Source organism: Vicugna pacos, chromosome 11, assembly GCF_048564905.1.
Source record: "Vicugna pacos chromosome 11, VicPac4, whole genome shotgun sequence".
Classification (NCBI taxonomy): domain Eukaryota; kingdom Metazoa; phylum Chordata; class Mammalia; order Artiodactyla; family Camelidae; genus Vicugna; species Vicugna pacos.
The window spans coordinates 78,387,170-78,405,669 of NC_132997.1; the positions used below are offsets into that span (position 1 = coordinate 78,387,170).

An 18,500-nucleotide genomic window follows, 5' to 3' on the forward strand; every position below is an offset into this window, starting at 1 on the left:
AGGGGTAGTGCTGTGAAGGCACTGTGCCATCATCCAGGGCTGTGGGAAATTTGGGTATTTTTTTACCCCCACTCTCCAAACAAAAGGGGGGCACAATGCCCCTTTTAGCTCTGGGCCTGACCTTGGGCACATTACTGACTGCCCTCTCTGGCCTCAGTTTCTTCACCAGGACAAAGGGAGGTGGACTCCACTCCTCTTGCAGGGCCTTTGAATGCTGCTCTAGTGTCTGCTAGCTTTGAGCCCTTTGGAAGGAGAACAGTAGAGAACTCGTGAGAGTCTTCTATTGGGAGGTATTGAGATGAACATGTTTGGCTCCAGTCCCCTGTTAGTGGGCAGGTGGGTAGTCAGAAGGGCATTTGTCAGGTACCCCATCCCGGGGAGCATAACCCTCACAGTCCCTGAGCCTTGGCCAGGCCTGCTCTCACTGTCTCATGTTCCCACCCTCAGGGGCAGGCTCCTGCATGGACGGCACTTTACATATAAAAGTATCACAGGTGACATGGCCATCACCTTTGTCTCCACGGGAGTAGAAGGCGCCTTTGCCACTGAAGAGCACCCTTACGCAGCTCATGGACCCTGGTTACAAGTGAGAAGGCTCTTTTTCTTCTCCCTACCTCCTCTCCATGGGTTCTTCCTCTGCCCGCCCCCTCCCTCTCCTCCCTTGGCAGCTCTTGGCAGCTCCCTTCCTGGTTCAAAGTAATTTTATTTGAACTGTTTCAAATTTTATTTGGGCTGGCTGTGAGATGCCATGTGGAGTGTGGATGCTACTGCCTATCCCACCAGCTCTAGGAGCATGTCCTGTCCACTCCCCATCTCCTGAGACACAAATGATAACTCTCCAGGCCCTGGCCATTGATGATTCTGTTTGCCATGGAAATTCAGGTTTGAGGGATATGAGACTTTCTGCACCCTGGACAAACCAAGGTACAGGAAACAGGGTGAAGCAGGGTGGGAAGAAGTGTGGAAGCCACTGTCTAGCGCTATGTGGAAATCCCACCAGAATTCCTAGAAAGTGGGCATCTGGACCTGGACCTAGGGTTGGGATGGGCAGGCCTCAGCAAACAGAGCCTCCCCTGTCTCCTCATCTAACGGTTCTTCCATTCTTCCTGATGGACACCCAGCTTCTCTGTGCAGAAACCTATTGGCTTTTCCAGAACACTTTGTCCCTCCCTTGCTCTTCTGGCTGGAGTACAGGTACAAGCCATAGCCACATGGGGTGCTGGGGCCTGAGAGCCATAAGCCTCCTTCCAGCCCCAATCCTGCCCCAGGTCTCTAACGGGTACTCAGCCTGGTCCAGCCCACTCCCAGATGTCTTAGCATCCTTCTTGATTTGTTTGTTGGGGGCATGGGAGGAGAAACACTCTGTCAAGAGTATGAAGAAAGGGAATCTGACCTTAATCCAAAAGGTGACCTTGCCTTATTTATGGTGTATGGTGGAGGGGGGGCATTACAGTAGAGGGGAAGAGAATTATGCTGGGTCTGTGGGTTTAGCCCATTCTGGGGTGGGGGTGGGGGTCTGTGAAGCATATATGCTGTTAATGTGGGCATGCCTTTTGTCTGGGTGTTTGTGTGAGAGTGTGTGTGTGTGTGGGCTTGCAGCCGAATCCTCCTCAGGCCAGCTCCCCGCTCCCCTCCCCACCAAAATACTAACCCTTAATTAAAACAAACAGCAAACAAAGGACACCAACCACACTCCCCAGACTAAGCCGAGGTAGAAGTGGAAGCTGGTGCTTTAGGGATATTGTGTTCCATAAATTATCTTGATTTTTTCCACTGTTGTTATTACATTGTTTCATAACAAAATTACTTTGAACCATAAAGTTATAAATACATTTTAAAAGTCCCACTTGGTAACATTAGATTTCTGTCCATGCAGTGTCGGTAGTTACTGTTACAAAAGCTCTGAAGTATAACACTTGAAATCAGCCCAGCACAAGTGGGAAGGGCCTCCCCCGACCCCTACCATATCCCAGGCCACCAGACTGCCCCTGTGGAGAGCAGGGAGGGAGCACCCCCAACTCCCGCCCCCGCTGAGCTGAGCAGGGAAGGAGTGAGGAGGTGGGGACTGTACAGGAGACCCCAGCCCCTGAGAGGTCACAGGTCATCATTCTCAGCAAGTACATTGTGCTGACAGATCTCAGCAGAAGTTTCCTCAGATAGCATTTGTGGGTATTGAAGGTTCAAGAACATTTTCTTGGGAAAGTAGGGACTTCAAACTCAAGAAGAAATTCCCCCAAGTTGCGTTTCACACGCTCAACTCAACCTGTCCTTGGAGCTCGGCCATCCACCTTGGAACATCTTCCTGCCCTGAGGAGGGGGATGGTCAGCATCTCCAGTTCGCAGCAGCCCAGAGACCTGGGCCCCCAGAGGACCCAGCAGAGATCATGTTACCCCTCAGTCCCCGCAAGGGTCTTGACCCAACCCCAATTCCCAAGCCCTTCTTCCCTGGCGACTGGTATTCCCCTCCTGCTCTGCTCCCCCTTGCCTCCCTGGCAGCCCCTAAGTGAGCTTGAGTGCTTGGCCCACTGACTCCCAGCAAATGGTCCCCTCCCAGGCACTGTTGCCCAGGGAACCGGGAGCGGTGGGAACCAGCCGCTGGCCTCTGCATGTTTCAATAAAGTTGCTGTGCTGGGAGCTGCTTAATCAAAGGCCTGTGTTATGGGCTCATTAGTGTGGTCCACCACAGGGGCCAGCTCACAGGGAGCTCCCGGGAAGGCTGGCTGGGGCCCCACTCCCCAGGCACGCACCCTTACTCGCCAAGGGGTTTCTCAGGCCCTTTCCAAGGAGCCCTGGGAAACCCTCCACCCCTGCCCCCTCCCTGGGCGGTCCTCAGCTGTGGAGCCAACACCCACATCAGCCCTCCTCCCTGCCCCGCCCCCAAAGCAGCGAGCACTTTCAGCATCTGACTGCCAGCCCGCCTTCCTCTTTAGGGTCTTGCCACTGTGGTCACAGACAGCTCCCTGGCTTGTGGGAACCTGGGCTTGTAATTACTTGCAGGCCTCTAGGTCTTCCTCTGGGGCTGCCTGTCTCCCTGGGAGTCTGAGGACCTCCTGGAGGCCTGAAGTCAGGCTCATAGTCACCAGTGAGGGCCCCCTCCACTGGGCCAGGAAGGACCCTAACTCCTCTAGAGGGAAACCCCAACAGAAAGGCCTGCCTTCACCCCCTGCAGGAATCTCTTACCATGATTCCAGGATGCAGGGTGTCTCCCTGGCCTCTATGTGCCCAGACCTGTTGGAGGCAGAGGAACAGGAAGGAGCTGAATGCAGCAGCTCCAGGACTGAAGAGACTCAGACTTCTGTTCTCTTGGCTGCTGCTTGAACATTCCCTGTTGGTCCCAGATGAATTGGGAGGGACTAGGAAGACTTTCTTGCATCAGCCTTCAACAGCCTTGGAAGCCCTCCCTCCAAGCATTGGCACCTTGTTCTGGCCTCCAGCCCAGACCTGTTATCTCTTGGGGAGACGGCATGGCAGAGACACCCCACATGGGAGAAGAGTGACAAAGGAGAGCCTGAGAGAAAAAGGCAGAAGGTGAGGGAATCTGGGCCCTTTCCTGAACTTGGGGAGTGGCCCCAGACAGGCCTCCATACCCACCTACTCCTGGGCCTGCACCTACCCTCCATGCTCCCCTCTCTTCCCTGTCTCTCCAGTCCCAGAAATATTGAGGCCCCAGCACACAGAAAGGCAGGGCTGTCTGCAACCCCAGGGTAAGCTCAGTGGAGGGGCTGGAGAGGCAGGAATCCTGCTCCTGCTCCTTAGGCTTTTCAGTTTCCAGAGGTTGACACCTGGCTCCTCCATTTGCCCCACCATTTGCTGTTTTCATCTTTGCTGAGACGGTAAAGCCTGCCTGCCAGAGTTTTGCAGGAGGGTCTTCAGACCAGGGGGAGGCCTGCCAGCATCCTCTCCTGCACACCTTCCCCCAGTATTCCTCATCCCAGCAACTCGAACAAGCCTCTCTCCCTTGAGTCTGTCAACACCGGGCTGTTAGTCTCTGAGCGGGAGCCTGGCCCAGAGCTGAGTCGTTCATCCGTCCCCAGCCAAGGTTGATCTGAAGGGGGAGAAATTGGCCCCAGAGGTCACGTAGGGGTCACTTCACCAAATATGAGAATATTTTTTTAAGCCCTGCAATGCTTTCTCAGCTGTGTGGTGTCTGACAGCTCACCCAGGTGGCCCCCGTTCCCAGCCGTTCCCTACCAGCCCTGATGGGAGGCCCCTGGCTTGGGAGAAGACACCCAACAGCTGTTCAAGTGAGCTTTGCTTCTCCAGGGTAGACTTGGGAAATCACTGCTAGGCTCTCCTAGCCCAGCAGCTGACTCACCACTGTCCTCTGGACAAGCCCCTGTGTGCTGTCCCCATGTACCCGTTTGGGCATTGTGTCAGAGACACTTGGCAATCCCAGACCCAGGCCCTGGGCAGCTCCTCTTCTGTGCCTGGGCTGTTTCAAATTCTTTCACTGGTGACCCTGACCACAACCTGGTCTCCCTGGAGACCTTTACTCAGGCTGTCACCAGGACCTCATTAGGATTGAAATGCCAGCACTGTGCCCTCACCAACCAGCAGCCAGAGCAGGAGGAGTCTGAGCCTGCTCCTGGCCACCAGAGCCAACTTCTCACCACCCACCAAGAACAGGAAATGAATGAGGCCTCACTGTGCCACACTGCAGTCGTACCTGCCACACACATACCTCTGCCCCCAAGCCTGATGGGGGAGGGTCTCTGGGCTTTTTTCTGGCTTTTGTCTGGCCTGTTGGGGCTGGGGGTGGGGGGACACTGACTGGACTGCTTCCTTGTCCCTGCCTTCTCCGCTTCCATTGTGGGTGCCAGAGCAGCTCCTTGGCAGGCCCTACCCTGTAAACAACACATTTCCTTCCCTGAGAGAAGGAAAAGGAGAGAAAAAGAAGGCCAAACTTGTTGGGAAGCAAGAACAATGTGTCAACACCAAGAGCAAACAAGGCCCAGGACAAAGTGTGGATTGTCGTACTAAGGGGAAGGAGTGGGCATTGTCAGTGCTGTTTGCAGACTCAGAAATACCATTGACCACAGACATTTGAATCAGATCTGGAGCAGCTGGGCCCTGCCTGCAGCACAGCCGGGCCTGCCCAGGGCAGGCACTGATGAAAGATCACTTTTTGGGTTCCTTCTGGAGCTTGCTGGGGGCCTGGGGAATTGGGAGATTGTTGATAATCCTCCCTCTTCACGAACCGACCAGGCTGTCCCAAGGTGGTGGGTGTGAGCGCCTTGGAGTAAGCTGCTGGCCTGTGTTCCAAGCCCCCTCCCTGACCAAAGGTGGGGGTTGGGGGGGGCAGGGAGCCACTGCTTTCCCTCACAGCTCCACCAGTTAGATGGTAGGGCTGCAGCCACCAACTCACCTCTGTTGGTTAAGCCTGTGCCCAAACCCACTTCCCCTGTGAGTCTAAGCATTCCCCAGCATTCCCCTCATATGATCTCCTGGGCGGCGGTGGGTGGGGAGCTTTTTAACATGCAGGTGCTTTGACCTTGCCTGGGCTATTCAGATTCAGAAGGTCTCAATTCAGAAGTTTCTGGATGGGGCTTAGCATCTTCATATTTTCAAAATCTTCCCAGGGGGTTTGCTGCCCAGATTGGTTGAGGGATTTTCCCCCCTCACTAGAGTCTTCTTCCTCCAAGGGCTGTTCGTATACAAGCATAAGCATTTTCTGCCCAGCTCATAGTGAGGACTATCATCAGTGAGTGCTTTTTTCATTATTACTGATTATTATTGTTCCTACTGCTGTTTTCTGGGCTACAGTAACTATCGCCTTATGAACGCATTCACCAAACTGGCCTGGAAACTTGCCCAAACTGTCCCCACTTGGAAACCATTTTGGAGCATGGTTTGCCTTCCTTTCCAGTTGGCCAACCTGGTTTTGAGCAGCTGCATGTCTGTGACACCCAGGGTCCCAGCCCTCTTGAGCTGAGCAGGTGGCTGGGAGGTCTGTGGCTGGTTGGGGTTGGGATCACTGGTTTTCCAGGTCATTGGTTGAAGCCAAAGTCACTTTCACCTCCCCAATTAGAGGCAAGAGAGGAGTCAGCCCAGAGTATAAGAGGCTTCTAGAATTGGAGTACCTTCCCCAGACAGGAAAAGAGCATCTTCTATCACCATGAGGTCAGATCACTGTTCTTCCAAAGTCCGGGAGGTTGTCTCCTTGTAACACCTGCTCATCTGCAAAATGGGGGTGGTGGTTATTGACCTTACAGGACTGCCATAAGGATTCAGTGAAATCATGGTGGTCAAGCACTTGGCCCAGTGCCTGGCATGCAGAGGAGGCACTGCTCCTGCTGTTGGCAGTGTTGTCATTATCATAACCCTTCCTGTGTTTATTTGTGGCAGAGCCAGGCAGCTCCATGGGGACCCAGTGAGCTTCAAGAGCCCCAAGCCCCAGAACTGCACAGATTTTTCCCACACTTGCATCACAACAGTGAGTCTGTTCCTTGTGAGAGCGCCCAGGAGCTGCTCCATCATAGCTGTCCATCTCCAGTGTCCTGTTGATAAGATCCGTTAACATTCTCAGCGCCAGGTCTGAAATATACAAAGAACAGGGCCTGTTTGTTCAATCCAAGCTTCTAAGGTTTAACTCCCAAAGGAAATTAAATTAGGTGCCTGGAGCTATGACAGTCTGTCGTGTTTCTTTGCAGGGAATGTCACCCTTCATATCACGCAGATCTCTTGTATAATTTTCCCCATTTAATTCTTTTAAAATAATGTGAAGTTTCCAGCAGGAACCAGCAAATCACCAAATGTGAAAATTGAGGAGTGACTAGGGTTTGTCTCCTTTTTCGGTCTTGCCATCCCCTCCCCCAGCTGAGTATAAAATGAATCCACACACAGATGGTACACACACTTGGTAGCTGGTCTACCAAAAGCCATCATAACTCACCCTCTCTCCACCACCAATTCCAGACATCTGTTGGAGGAATTGGCTTAGGACTAAACTCAGTGTTGGTAGGGTTACCTTTCCCATTTCTCCAACTCTTTGGGGTCTCACTGCATGGTCACCATCCCTGCGAACCCTCCTCCCTCCCCCATCTCACCCCAGCACTAGTTACAATCCCAGACCTATTTACCTCTCTGGCAGAAATTCCCTCCCTCAAATTATTTGTGGGTTAGAAATCAGCCCAGCCTGGCCCAGACTGGAGCCGTTGTAATATAATTGGGTTTTAGGTATGCTTGTGTTTGTTCTAGCATTTGCAGAGATAGCAACTAGCCCCGGAAATGCCAAAAATGTGAATGTGACTTTTGTACTACGCAGGCAGACTGGTGAAAACTGGTGGAGAAACTCTGGACCTTGGGTTGGGGGGAGCCTGGGATAAGAGCAGGAATAGCAAGGGTTCCAGCCGTGGGAGGATTAGGTGGGACTGGGAAAGGGTCACAGTGGTCATGGCAGTTTGTGAGAGGGGTCGGCCGGTTCCACAGAGGAAGGTGGGAGGGGGCACTTTGGGTGGGCATTTCCCCAGACTGCTTTGCCTGTCTAAACCTTGTCTCTGTCTTCACTTGAATCCTGAACTCCTCAAACAGAAGCTTTGTCGAGGAGATGTGGGCCAGTGGTTGGAACTGTTTTTTCCCTGATTATGGGCTTGCCCCCTAGGAAGGAGATGTCCTTTGGCTCCCTGTCAACCAAGGGACAGTGCTCGTCCAGGTGGAGAATGGACTGCCTTCATGCCTGTGTCCCTGAGCTCCGCCCTAGGCCAGGCCTAGCAGTGGCTTATGGAATCGAATAGATTGGTGGACAGATGAGTGGAAGAATCAATACATGAGTAAATGTCGCGAGGGTCAGACTTCAGGATTTGGAAGCTGTACTTTGGGCACTAACTTTAGAGTCCAGACCAGACCAGGACATGATCTTGTCTCAAGTGCACACAAGCCACGTGGCATTAGGCAAATCACACAGCCTATCTGTGACTCCTCTGGAAAGAGATAAGATATATGAGCAGCTAGCACAGTGCCTGTTGTGGTGCTAGCTGCTTGCTTGGGGTAGTTTTCTCATTCCTTGCTCACACCTCTACCCCATCAGCTTCCTCCCTGCGGAGCCCTCCGTCCTGCGAGGTCCCCAGTGATCCTGCTTAGTCGCCCTGCTTTCTCTGCCATTTCACTTTACCTCACAAGCTGACTCTATTCCAAACATTGAAACTTATCAGAGTGGACAACTCCCAGGGGAAACCTGTTGGGTATTTTCTCAAGTTCTGGATCCCCCTCCTTCCCATAGGGGAGTTTTCCTCAGAGGAGCCCCTCATCTCAGTCTTTACCCCATTGTTTCTCTTCCTGTGCCATCCCCCGCCCCGACTCCCAGGCATTCGAAGGCTGCTGGAGGAGGCAAAACAGAGGCAGGGAGAGCCACAGCCTGGAGGGTACCAAAGGGTCAGCCGCAGAGGTCAGGAGGCCCTTGCACAGGGAGAAGATGGGTAGAGGAAGGGGTCAGATTGGGAAGAGGAAAGATTTCCCCCGACTAGACCAGGTGGGAGCCAGCCTGAGCAGAGGAGCCGGTTGGGAAAATAGCCCATCGGATTAAGGAAGCCCTGAATGCCCTTGAACATTCCTATGGACCGTGAAAACTTCTTTAGGGGGTGAGGATGGTTGTGCCAGCCAAACAGTGGGGCCAGGCTGTCCTAGACATCAAAGTGTGAAGCCACAAGGCACCAGACTAGAGCAGCAAAGTGAGACAGCTGGGAGGTACCCTAGAGAAGAGGTTTCTCAAAGGAAGTCTAGAAGAACTTAGTGGCTGAATGGAGCTGGCAGGACAGGGGCTTGGGAGCTTCCAGCCTGAGAGAAAATGGATATCATGGATAGAAACAGGAGTTGAGAGTCCCTTTCTCTTCTGTGAAATGAGAGAGGTTGGTGCACAATCTCCAAATTGTCCACCTCAGACATTCTTGGATGTACTTCCCAGGGCATTTCCAGATTCCAGACAAGGCTCGTATTTCGAATCCAGATTCCTTTTATCCTACCAAGTGAGGCTGGGGAACACGTGAGCCTAGTTGGGCAAGGAGAATGTCGGAATCACTCTTCTCTGCCCCACCGCTTTTCTGTTTTCCCCTCTACTGCTCTGCAACATTCAGGAAGCCCGAACTGTCATAACAAGGGGTTTTCCCCCACCTGTTTCCATGTCCCTTCTGGGGCCAGGACTGCCATCTCTCCAGATGTCCCTACCTTGCTCCCCATGGTCATCTGATGTCCTTTCTTCTCTGGCCCCCAACCCTCTGATGTTGCAGCAGGTGGTGGTGAGAGGTGGAGGCCGAGAGGAAGTGACAGTTGAGGATAGACCTTTCCTCTGTCCCTAGAACAGATCACAGTGGGCTCATAGTTCCTCCATGGCCTGAAGAAAGATTCATAGCGTGGCAATTGACAAAAAGACCATGTATTAAAAATAGTAATAAAAGCTTGTCTTGTGGCTTCTTCCCAGATTCTGTTGACTGAAGAGTTTGTAGAGAAAATGTTGGAGGACTTAGAAGATGTGACTTCTCCAGAGGAAGTAAGTTGTTTGATTCTCTCTGACAGCGGGTTCTAGTCTCTAAGAGCCTGTGTGTGTGTGTGTGTGTGTGTGCGTGTGCGTGTGCGCGCCTGTCTGTCTTACCTCTGAGGTGCAGAGATAGGCTGAAAAGGAGACCCTGGAGATGTTAAAGCTTTATTTCTCTTCCCTGAAACACCCCCTGCCCCACCCCCAGCCCTTGTAAGGACATCCAGCAAGTTGTCTGAATTGCCGGCTCCTGAGAGCCTCATTGAAGAGGCAGCCAGGGCCTTGAGGCTAGTACAGAGTTCTCCCCAGCCCCTGCTGTTCCCTGGCAGATCCTGAACAGAAAGCCCACGCCTGCTGCCAGAGAACATTCCAAGGGGAGTTCTGGTGGGCAGTGAGGGACTCCTGCTCTTGCCTCAGGCCACCCAGAAGCCACTCTCCTTCCTCCCTTCTCCAGCCATGAGCTCTCTCCTCTTGGTCTGCCTCTTCCAGCCTTAGCCCCGAGCCAGCCGGTCGGCCAGGTGAGGGCTTGTGCTTTCCCTGGCTGCTCCTCTGGGGTACAAGAATGGAGCCCATAATCCCCTTTGTTATTCTTCCCTGTTCCCGGCATCCTCATTTGTGGGGACTTACCTCATCCTGGAAAGTCCCTTCCCCTCCCTCGGCCTCCTACCAAGGAGCACCCCAGCGGGCCTGAGCCTTCCTGGCCTCAGTGCCCTGCCCGCTAGGTTAGTGGAACATTAGCAAGTTGGCCTTCCTCAGGAGTGCTCTTCTGGGTAGTCCCTTGCCCTGAGGCAGACAGACCCTTCCCCTGCTCTTTCTGCCGGGAAGTGTGTTGGGGGAGAGCTTTGTCACCTCCCAGGGGCCAGGTTTTCTAGCCAGAGGGAGGCCAGGCTGGAGCGAGCTTTCCACCAGGGCTGGAGCTTCCAGGTACCCAGGCTTCCAGCACCGCATCAGCCAGGACACGGAGGCTGCCTACAAATGTCCACGGGGTGCAGGACAGCTCACGGGGCAGGACCATCCCATCCAGGTCTCCAGGTGGACAGGATCACCTCAGAGCCTGAGGCCACCCCTAATGGGGTAGTGTCTTCTCTCTCCTCTGGGATGTGGCTCGATAAATTAACTCATTTATACATTCAGAAATCACCAAGCACCCAGTCTGTGCGAGCCAGTCAACTCCCACAAGTCACTGGTCCCTGAGGCCCAGCTCCCATTCAGTGAGACCAGAGCCAGCTGCCCAGAAGCGCTTCCGGAGAGGCCATGTCGCACAGGGATGGCACTGCGCCAGACTGCTGCTTTCAGCTCGGGTGTTGAGGGGGTGGAAGGGGGACAGTCCAGGCAGGAGGGACAGGAGCCAGGAGGAGCTTAGGAAAGTAGGTCACTAAAAATGGCTTTTTTTTCTTTCCTGTCCAGAGGCTGTCCCCACACCCTGCCCCACTCTCCACTTTGGTCCTGGCTTGGACAGTCCCCCATCAGAGGGAGGGAGAGGGAGGAGCCAGGAAGTGTCAGGCCCAGCCCCAGCTCTAGGCAGGCTGAGGGGCCTGCTCTTCCCTCCTTTCCAGACTGGCCTGACTTCTTGCCTGGCCCCAGGGCGGTGGGAATCATAAAAGGCAGACTCTGCTTCTAAACCAGTGAGCATCTATGAGCACCAGCTGTGTGCCAGACCACATGCAGGGTCCCAGCATACAGAGGGAATGAGATATGTGAGCCTCTTCCCCTGCCCACCTTCCCCAGAAGCTCAGAAACAAAACTGTGGGCAAATCAGTGATTCCTGGGTCTGGTAGGAAGACCTCGGGCTTTCCTTGGCCACTCCTGGGAACACTCTCAGGCTGCTACCCCTGGGAAGCAGATGAAGATTAACAAGGAGGAGCAGGCTGAAGGTGTGTTCCCCTTGAGACTGCACCAGGCCCAAAAAATCACTAAGCCACACTAGCCCTGCCCCTCCGCTCCCACCGAGGCTGAGCCAGGGCTTCCTTCCTTTGGGACCCTTTGGCAAACGCTGCAGAGGGTAGGTTCCAGCATCCTTCTGCACCAGCCTTGGAAAGAGAAGCCATGGCAGGGACAGGACTGCAGAGTTCCAGACCTCAAGCCACTTCCCTGTAGCATCCGCACCCTCCCCTGCCCCCCATCCTCTAGCCCCAGGGCCTCAGGGAGCAGATTCCTTACATGCTTGTGGCCGGAGGCAGAACCAAGGAAGTGAGCTGGAGGGAGGTCAGCACAGTCAAGAAAGAGTTAGAAAACATGCCTCCTCCAACCCCAGTTAATTATTGGCAAAGCAAGAGAAGGAAGGGGTCACCAAACTCCAGCAGCTTGACCCCTGCCGCCTACCTGGGTCTAATGTTTGTGATTGAAGCCAGGCAACTAGTGGCCTGTCTTGCCCCCAGCACCAAAGGTACCAGGGTCCTGGCCTCTCTAGGCAGTCTGGGAAGAAGGCAATAGGTTCTACTAACCATGTATACTCTATGCTTGTTGCCCCCTCCACAGTTCAAACTTCCCAAAGAGTACAGCTGGCCCGAGAAGAAGCTGAAAGTCTCCATCCTGCCTGACGTGGTCTTCGACAGTCCACTACACTAGCCTGGGCTGGGCCCTACAGGGGCCAAGGGAGAGCCCAGCTGCTCCCCGGTGACTTCCAATGTAACACCTGCGTGAACGAGCGTCCCACAGATCAAAGGACAAGTGTGAGGATGACTGCGCAGCCACCGCACCCACAGCCCGCTGGGATGCCACGCGCAGGCCACGGCCCCCAGCCTCACCTGCCGCTCAGGGGCCTCACCTCCTAGCTGGCCAAGCCACACGACCAGGCCCTGGTCCCCCGGGCAAATGCAACCCTTCCTCTTCTGCTGCTGCCACAGGTTCTGGTTTGAGATTTGACTCTGGACCTCTGATGTGCCCCTAGGTGGAGACCGGCCTCTGTCTCTCCTGCCCTCTGCCTCATTCTCACCTGCCCTCTGCCTCCCAGCCCCGCAGGAGGAGGTAGAGTGGCTACACGCCTGCACTGCCCTGCCCAGCTCAGCTCTGGGAAGCCTTAGGTAGTCAAGCTCCTCTGGCCACGGAACAATTCCTTCTATTGTGTTTGGTTTTCTTCCTCCTTGTTTTATTTTGTAGAAATTGGATGGTATTTTATTGCTCTTCAAAGATGTCCAGAAGCCATGTATATAATGTTTTTAAACAGAACTTTATTTCCACATGAACTTTCTCATTCTCTCAGGCAAGGGCCTGGGGCCATCTCCCCCTGAGCCGCCACCAGAGAAGGTGCCCGAGTTTGCCTGCCAACCGAGGGCCCCAGAGGAGCCAGCTTCACAGAGAGGCTTTTCTTCCCAGCTGGGCCTGGTGGAGCTGAGACACTCCCCCATGCAGCCTTGAGCCCAGTTTAGCTGGGGCCAGGAAGGGCTGCTGCTACTTCCCAGGTGGACTGGGCCCCCACAAAGTTCAGTTCATCAGGGTCTTCGAGACTTGGTGACCCTAGCCTTATCCTGGAGGCGTCTTCCACCCAGCTAAGCCTGCCTGAGAGAGAGAAGCCGAGCACCTCACAGACCATCCCCACCTGCCACACATGGCCTGGGTCTCCAGCTCTTTCACCACTCCTGTCCCATTTCCTCATCTTTGGGCCTCCCAGCCCCTAGGCTGCAGGTCTCTGGCTTATTAAAACAGAAAAATCAACCTCTCAACATGTCTTTCCCTTTGGTTTTGCAAACACCACACTCTCCCACCCTTCCGTCCTCCCTGCATCCATTCATTTCTCATCTTTCATTCTCCACCCCTCATCCTGTCTCCTTTCCTACATCCTATCCTCTCATGATTGTTAGTCCCTCTCCCTAGTACTGCGATCTCATGGTCTTCCTATCTCATAGCCAGCCTATCTCTGGCTCACGGTCTGGGGGCTCCTCTTGGGTTGTCTCCTACTTCTGACCAGCAGTCAACAAACCCCTTTCATGCCCTCCTACCCCAACTCTAGGAATGGCTATTACAAGATCACCCTTCAGGTCCTTCCAAAGCAAAGTCCTTTTGTCTGTCAGGGACTACACAGGACCTTGCCCTATCCCCTGTCTGCACCCACCACACACACATGGGAGGCCAATGGGGTGCAGGACCCGTCTGATGAATGATCTAGCCAGAGAGAGCTGCCTCCAGGGACCATGAGGGTAGTTTTTGGGCTCTCCAGGGAGCAGGAATTGGACATCAAAGGGGCCATTAGGATCTGGCCCCTTTTCTGCACACACCCTCAGGGCTGCCTGATTTACTTCATCAAATTCAGAGCTTTGAGGCACATTAGGCTGACATATTGGGAGACACTCCCCCCCACACACAGTGAAGATGGAAGCCCCTCTGGACCTGATGTTGGCAGCAGCTGTGCCTTCTGCTCCAAGGACTTTTCCAGAAGGACATTTCCTGGCCTTTGCCCACCACAGCATCCCTGCCTTTAAAGTTCTTGTCTTCAAAGATTTCATGGCCAGAGAGGTGCCATTAGCTTGCCTCCTTTGTTTACCATCCTGACCTGCCTTTCCACAAATTCATTCTTTCTGGGGACCTGCCTTTACCTGCTTGGTTTGGCTTGAGGGGAGGAGGGTATTTTCTGAACTAAGTTTTGTTGTCAGCATGGGAGGCAGAAAGGAAGCAGCTGAGCTCTAAGACAATGAGCCTATGAAGTCTGTGACCCCTTCCTGCCTCACCAGTGTCAGGAACCTCCAAGATCCCACTGGGGCCAGACCTCCATCTCTTTTCTTTTGAGCAGTGATACCTTCCAGAGATTCCTCAGCCAGGGGGGCTCTCCACTGAGCTTCTGCCTGGTGAGAGGGGACCCTCACTGGGGATAAAGCGAGGCTGATCCTGTGGCGTGCCCAGCACAGCACCTGGCATATGGCGGGTGCTCACTAAGTATACCCCTTCTTTCCCTCCCTGCAGCATTTTGGGAGCCCTGACCTCATAGTGAGTTGGGGAGGTAAGAAGCCTCCCTCCCTAAATCTGCCTCTTCCTCAGACTTCCTTGAGGCCTGCCCAGTCCTACCCAAGGTCCCTGTAGTTGAAGCTTCTGAGAGGAAGGGGCTCCCAGACGCTGCTTGCCTGCTACACAAGGCAGACACCCCCGGCTCCTCAGGTCCAGTGTGGGCTGCGGGACCGCAGACCCAGCTGCCATTCTGACGGGGTGGAGCAGCTCACGCAAGGTCTTAAGTCTGGCTGGGGAGCTGGTGCCTCTTCCTGCCCTTCTCTTCCTCTTCCAAAGGCAAGGCTCCAGGGTAGGGACTGGGAGGCCTTGAGAAGAGTCTAAAGGGCTAGTATGTTCTTTAAAATAAACACAGGGTCTTTGGACTGGGTTTTGAGATGGAATTGAGAGCAGGGAAAAAATCTGAAGGTCGGTGCCCCTATGGGGAGACCAGGAGAGAATTCCCTTGTCTGTATTTTTTTATCTGATTGTCATTTCTCCCTAGCTTCCAGGTCCTCTGTGCCAGGTGAGGTACCTGGGTCCCTGTTATAAATCAGGAGCTCTGTAGAAAGAGCCCTCCTTTTGTACAAGTACCTGAATGCTACCATGAGCAAACTTTTGTAAAATTTTATATTAGTTTCTAATGTCAATGGTGACTTGGTTCCGGGGGGCTGCAACCAGCCTGGGACTTTTGTAAGAATTTTTGGGTGACTCACTTAGATGTCGTTTCCTTCTTGCCCCCTCTTCCTCTGTGTAATCTAAGTGCATTAAACATATTTGCAGAAGTGCCTGGATCTCGTACTCCTTTCTGGCTGCCTAGAGTAGGGTTGCGGAAAGCCTAGGGCCCTAGCAGAGGGGGTGGGTTGGACTCAGCCACTTAGAAGAAGCTGGGAGGTGGAAAGGCCCCAAAGACTGATGTTGGGAGTGGAGGGGGTGCCAAGGAAGCAGGGTCACGCAGCTGGTGACTCTTCGGTTATGCAGAAATGACTTTTCACGGACAGGCTCTCTTTCACTGGTCTTGAATCCTCTAAGGTCAAGGGGGTAGGAGGCGGAACACAGCCTGGGGAGATGAGTGTAAAGACCCTCTCTTCCACTTCGTTCCTCTCCTACCCTCCTCTTACCAAAAAAACCCTTTCTCTTGGGAAGGTGTGCCTGCCTCTTGTCCAGTTTGGAGTCCTTATGCCCCTTTCAGCTAAGGCAAGAGACAGCACTCCCCTCACCAGGCATCTAAATTCAACTTCCTAATCTAGGGCCTGGGGGCACACTGGGTGACACAGAGACCAGCCTACCCTTTGGATCAACTCCTCTGGGCCTGGTCTGGGTGAGGAGACAGATAGATATCCCTTCCCTGAATCACCCAACTCCTATCTTTCTAGGGCCTGGTGTGGCAAAACAGAGCCCAGTGCTGGAGGGGAAGAAGGCAACAGCCGGGTGCCTCAGAGGCAGGCAGGAGGGGGTCTGCACCCAGACAGGGTCCCCGGAACCTCAAGACTGCTCTGGACCTTCACACATTCTTTCCCTTCCTACCAGGCCTGGTTGTCTGTCCTGGGGAGTAGCAGAGCCCTTGTCTCCTGGTCCTCAGGATGGAGCTGTAGCACCCAGAGGGTCCTGGGGGCATCACAAGAGGGGAGGGGCTGAAGATGTCAGCTCCTGTAAAAGGTCTCTTAGCTCCCCTCCCTGTTTTCCATGAGAACCAGCTGGATCTGGGGAACCTTCCCCAAGGGGAGGTCAGCACTCCCTCTGTGACCTCCTGCTGAACTGTGGCTGGCCTCCTCCAGAGCAGTGGGGCAGGTCCTGTCTGGGGCCCTCCATCCCTCTGGCGGTCAGAGCAAGGTTGCTGGGAGGGTCTGGAGCCAGGCCGACTAGCCCAGGGTGGCCCAGGCCACACCCCTTCCCCTTTCTCCTTGGAGACTGGGGGTGGGGTGCTTATCTAATCCTCCTCACCTGACTAGCCTGGAAGGACTCAGGGTCAGGGTGAAGTTCTTGCCTCAGAGAATACAGAATAGTGAGATTCTGTGTTTAGGTGGTTCCAGGAGACAAGAATAAGGCTGGGACTGTTTCTGGAAAGAGAAGGGCTCCTGGGCCTAGAGTAGAGATTGGATCCCTAGATTTAAGGAGGGGAGAAACCTGCCATGTGATCTTTCATGTCTTCTCCAAAAGCCTGTGCATTCCTCCAAGTGTCTGCTCTGCCCTATCTGGGTAGTGGGGTGTTGGGGGCAGGGCACATGGATGTCAGGGGCCCTAGGGAGAGGGACCCACAGGCTCCAAGGCTATGGGGCTGGGGACCCTGAGCGATTTGCCAAACTGGCCTGACCAGAAGGGGAATGTATGCTGGAAGTGACTCAACCCAGCCTGCCAGGCTCTGAGGGGGTGAGGAGAGTAATCAGCTGGGCAGGAGAAGGGGCAGAAGTGCAGGGCAAGTCAGGCTGTGGTCTGGGAGGAGTGACCAGCCCCCAGCCCTTCCACGGGAGGTGAGGGGACTCACCCAGCCCATCCTCAGTGCAGGAAGTCTTTGGGAGAGCTAAGGGCAGAATCAGGGAAGGGCAAGAAGACTGCCGGTGGGCGTCCATGGTTCATTCTTGTGAGCACAGCTCTCAGAGTAACTTGAGGGGCAAGGGAGACTGAGGGGGTTGTGATGAACACAGTGGCCTTATTGGGGCCAGAGAACTGAGAGCAGTGACCCTGCTCCTTTGTTTTTCCAATTCTGCCCAATGCCACCCTACACCCCATCTCAGTACTGGGAGCACGGACAGGAAGGATGATGGAGCTTCTGGGTCTCAATCTTTACAAGACAGAGGAAGGCCAACTGAGCACTGCTTAGCCACTATGATAACATGCCAAATGAATGGTAAGAACTGGAAAATACGGTCACTTGTCCTTTCAACAAATGTGTGGCAGGTACTCAGCTATATGCTAGGAGACTGGACACAGGCCCACGCTCAAGGAGTTCATAGTGCAGTGGGCGAAAATGGACAAGGAAACAATTACAAGAGCCATAAAAGAGGAGGCAGTAAGCTGCTTTTGGCCCTAACCCAGCTCCACCACTTATCATCACCTTGACTTTAGACAGGTTAACTAACCTGTGCCTTAGTTTCTTCATCTAAAAATGAGTACTCTCTCTTTTTTTTTTTTAAATGGGTACTCTCTTCACAGAGTTTTTGCAAGGATTATATGTGATAATGCACATGAGATGTCTGGCACATAGTAATTGCTTGATTAGTGTTAACCATTTATTAAAGGGCTATTGTAGGGTATGGACACAGAAAAGGTGCCCAGTCCAGTCTGGGGTGATTAGAAAAGGCTTCCTGAAAGAAGTGACATCTCAGTCTGAATCTGATGCTAAAGGATGAACTGGGCAAAAGAAGGTGGGGAGCTGTACTTTGAAAAGCTATCCAGGCAGATGGAACAACAGGGGCAAAAGTCTCAAAACTATTCTTGGGAACTGTAGAGCTCAAATGCCCAGAGTACATGGTTTAAGTCATTCAGCTTTCATGGTAGGACCATTCCTCTGCCTGTTGGACGGAGAACATTTTGAAAGAGAGCTGGGTTGGAAGCAAGGTGACTAGTTAAGTCTAGATTAGGGTAGAAGCAGTAGGAATAGAGAGAGTGGGATTCATTCATTGATTCCACAAATATTTACTGAGCACCTACTATGTGCTAGGTCCCATTGTAGGCCCTGGGGATGCAGCACTAACAAAAACCTCTCTTGGCTGTGGAGAAAAGGGAACCCTCCTACACTGCTGGTGGAAGTGCAGTTTGGTGCAGCCACCATGGAAAACAGTATGGAGATTCCTCAAAAGACTACGAACAGACTTACCATAAGATCCAGTCATCCCGCTCCTGGGCATATATCCAGAAGGAACCTTTTTCAAAAAGACACCTGCACCCCAATGTTCATAGCAGCACTATTTACAATAGCCAAGACATGGAAACAGCCTAAATGTCCATCAACAGATGACTGTATAAAGAAGATGTGGTATATTTATACAATGGAATACTATTCAGCCATAAAAACCAACAACATAACGCCATTTGCAGCAACATGGATGTTCCTGGAGAATATCATTCTAAGTGAAGTAAGCCAGAAAGAGAAAGAAAAATACCATATGATATCGCTCAT

The 18,500-nt window shown here is 53.3% G+C and overlaps 1 protein-coding gene across 2 annotated transcripts in view; it reads left to right on the forward strand.

Moving 5' to 3' along the window:
- SUFU (SUFU negative regulator of hedgehog signaling) overlaps nt 1-15,165 on the forward strand; it is a 100,490-nt gene extending 85,325 nt beyond the window's left edge. For both annotated transcript variants that reach the window (XM_031682688.2, XM_031682690.2), the window contains exons 10-12: nt 448-586; nt 9,413-9,481; nt 11,945-15,165. In XM_031682688.2, coding sequence (XP_031538548.1) covers nt 448-586; nt 9,413-9,481; nt 11,945-12,034 — 298 coding nt within the window. In that variant the 3' untranslated portion in view covers nt 12,035-15,165. The remainder of the gene's footprint in view (nt 1-447; nt 587-9,412; nt 9,482-11,944) is intronic.
- Nucleotides 15,166-18,500: the final 3,335 nt, after the last annotated feature.